Raw genomic sequence first — 2,758 nt, 5'->3', positions numbered from 1 at the left:
TGTACTGAGCAGTGATACCTGCCTTAAAATTAACAAAGCATAGGTCTCATTTAGGAAAATACAGCAGAGAAATCTTGTCTGGGTTCTGTTGCTTTTTAGCCTTTATTAACACTGTTCTGTTGTCAGGTTCTCCAGAGCATTGTGTGAAAGCTAAAGACTCAGTTGAAAGAGACATCTCACTGTGTAGAACAGGAAGAAAGTGGTCAGGTGGTGAGATCACAGCGAGGCTTCTAAGATCCTGTATATTTAATAAATAGATTAGAACGTAAAGAAAATATTTTGAAAATGTAAAACAAATTGCCCTCTTTTTACTCATAGAAACTTCCTGAAATACTGATTGGACATTGATTTGTTATCTTTGGATATGTATTTCTTTTTGATCTTGCTTAAAGATCTTTTAATACAATGAACAATGTTCCTTTTTGAAGTGCAATGGTAGGCTGTTTCCATCCTCACTGAGGACACTTGGAATGTGTTGTTAATACTGCTGGTGATCCAGAACCTGTGCCAAACATGTGTTAATATCATTACACCAAGTATGACTCTATGTACTTTGGCATGAATTTTCTTATTGTTTCATTATAATAGTTCCTTTTTTTAATATACACACAGCATTTTGGTGTATACATTTGGCACGTATTTTTTTACACTGAAGTAAAAATAGAACACTTTTCAGAGCTGTTAGCTTCTCCCATGTTTCTCCCTGACATACTACCATTCCAGACAACTTTTTAAGACACATGACCTACTCTTTCAGAATTGGCAGCCACCAAAGTTCAGTGTGCTACAAGAGCTGTGGGAGTGTGTAAGCTTTGAGGTGCTCAGTACTGTTCCATAGCCTAAATGTACCTGTTTTCTAAAATTTTCCCCTCCCTTCAGGGTCTTTATAACTGTACCCTATTTCTAAACCTAAATTTTTTCTTTTACAGTGTGTGATCCAGTGATGGGTGACAAGTGGAATGGAGAAGGCTCTATGGTTAGTACTCCTCTGTTTGGATTCTCTGTGTAGTGAATGTTTGTTACATAAAGATGTATAAAGATTTATTAGTTGTTAAACCACAAAACTAAGGTACTTTACCTAAGTGTGGCTTTAGATCCCACATCAAGTAAATTTGTACTTAATTTTCTTGTATTTGAATGAGCTTGGTATCAGGAAAGAATGACAACTGCACAGCCTTGGGATTATTTCTCTCCTGAGACAACAGAGGGAATACAGACCCTGTCCACAGGAAAATATCCCCCTGCTCCCCATCCTTGTCTCACTGGAGTCCTCTCTGTCAAGAGCTGTGTTTTGGCTGGTAGCCTGGCTGCCATTGTCAGTCATCCTGGGAATTGACACAGCCCTGGAACCTAAATGAAGATGGCTTATTTCATGTGGGATCTGACAGCTGTTGGGCACTGGGCTGTGGTCAGTGACAGACAGGTTCTGTGTACCAATATCAGGCTGCACTCTGACAAAAAACCATTTTTGATGAAAAATTTTTGAACAAAATAGTTTGGTTTGGAGGTAAGGACATGAGTCAGTTGGGACGCTGTGTTTCTTCATGCTGCTGTGTCAGCTTGGTGAGAGAGAACTTGAAAGTTCTTCACCCAGGCATCACTTCCTTTTAATGCTGCCAGTTTAGGTCCATCTGCTTAGAAATGGTGCTTCCCATCACCTCCAGGGAAGAAAGGGCTGTTGGTTACAGTGTCCCCAGCTGGAGGATGCTCTGGCACTGCAGTTGCAGAGCTTGGAGCTGTCAGGTCACTCGGTGGCAGCAGGGGTGGTGGATGAGGGAAGGAGAGTTGCAGTCCCACATCTCAGATGCTGCTGACAACTTTTGACACTGTTTTTTCTCCCCAGTATGTGCCCAAGGATCTCCTGCCAGTCTACAGGGACAAAGTTGTACCTGTTGCAGATATAATCACTCCTAACCAGTTTGAAGCTGAGTAAGTGCTTATTTTCTTTTATAGCCAAATAAACTTGGGGAAAAAAGCAGGAAAGACTGATACCTCTTAATTTTATTTGTCTCAATATAGTGCCTTATGTATGTATGTGTCAGGTTTTGGGTTTTAGCTGTTAGTTTCAAGTGGTGTTTTTCAGATAACCTCAACTGCTGCATGTTGAAACCAATAAAAAACCCAGGAGTTACGTGAGGAAAAGATTCTTGTTGTTTTCTCCAGTCTCTCATTTTCATGATTATTTCTTGTTATCACCAGAGGCCTGTTTCTAGGACAGGTTAAAAAAATACCTTCCCCATCCTTACCCATGACTATGAAGATTTTTATTATGTGCCAGAATGTCAGAACTGAAATAGTTTGGTTCAACCCCGCCCAAAATTAGATTCAGAAATACCTCCGTGGCAACATCTCATAGGAGCTACAAATTCAAATGTCTCCTGCCTGTCCTGGCTACCCAGCTGTGACTGGTCACGAGATAATCTGTGGTGATGCAGCACAGGCCGTCCTCCTTAAGGGGAGGGAGCAGCTACATGGGAGAGGGTGGGAAGACTCTTCCTTGTGAGAGAATTTTTGTGATGTAGGGATCTCTGCAGGAGGCAGGGTAGGACTGCTGTGAGCAGCACTGTGTGTCTGTGCACGTAGCCTTTACCGTGGAGCTACAGATGGCTTAGGCCTGTTTGGTGCAGTCCAAGCTTTCCTCCTTTGAAAGGGCAATCAGTCACTGCCTGGAGAACTTGTGCTCTTTTAAGGTTTCTGTTTCATTCTCAGGTTACTCACGGGCAGGAAGATTTACACGGAAAAAGATGCACTGGAGGTA

The 2,758-nt window shown here is 41.8% G+C and overlaps 1 protein-coding gene across 1 annotated transcript in view; it reads left to right on the top strand.

The window, feature by feature from the left end:
- The window catches only part of PDXK (pyridoxal (pyridoxine, vitamin B6) kinase), a gene marked incomplete at its 5' end in the record, with an annotated part of 29,659 nt that overhangs the window by 15,232 nt on the left and 11,669 nt on the right, over nt 1-2,758 (top strand). The window contains 2 exons of the mRNA XM_017733099.1: nt 1,844-1,929; nt 2,710-2,755. Coding sequence (XP_017588588.1) covers nt 1,844-1,929; nt 2,710-2,755 — 132 coding nt within the window. The remainder of the gene's footprint in view (nt 1-1,843; nt 1,930-2,709; nt 2,756-2,758) is intronic.

This window comes from Corvus brachyrhynchos, unplaced genomic scaffold, assembly GCF_000691975.1.
Source record: "Corvus brachyrhynchos isolate BGI_N302 unplaced genomic scaffold, ASM69197v1 scaffold32, whole genome shotgun sequence".
In the NCBI taxonomy this organism is placed as follows: domain Eukaryota; kingdom Metazoa; phylum Chordata; class Aves; order Passeriformes; family Corvidae; genus Corvus; species Corvus brachyrhynchos.
The sequence above is the reverse complement of the archived record's forward strand: the minus strand, read 5'-3'. Positions and strand labels throughout refer to the sequence as shown.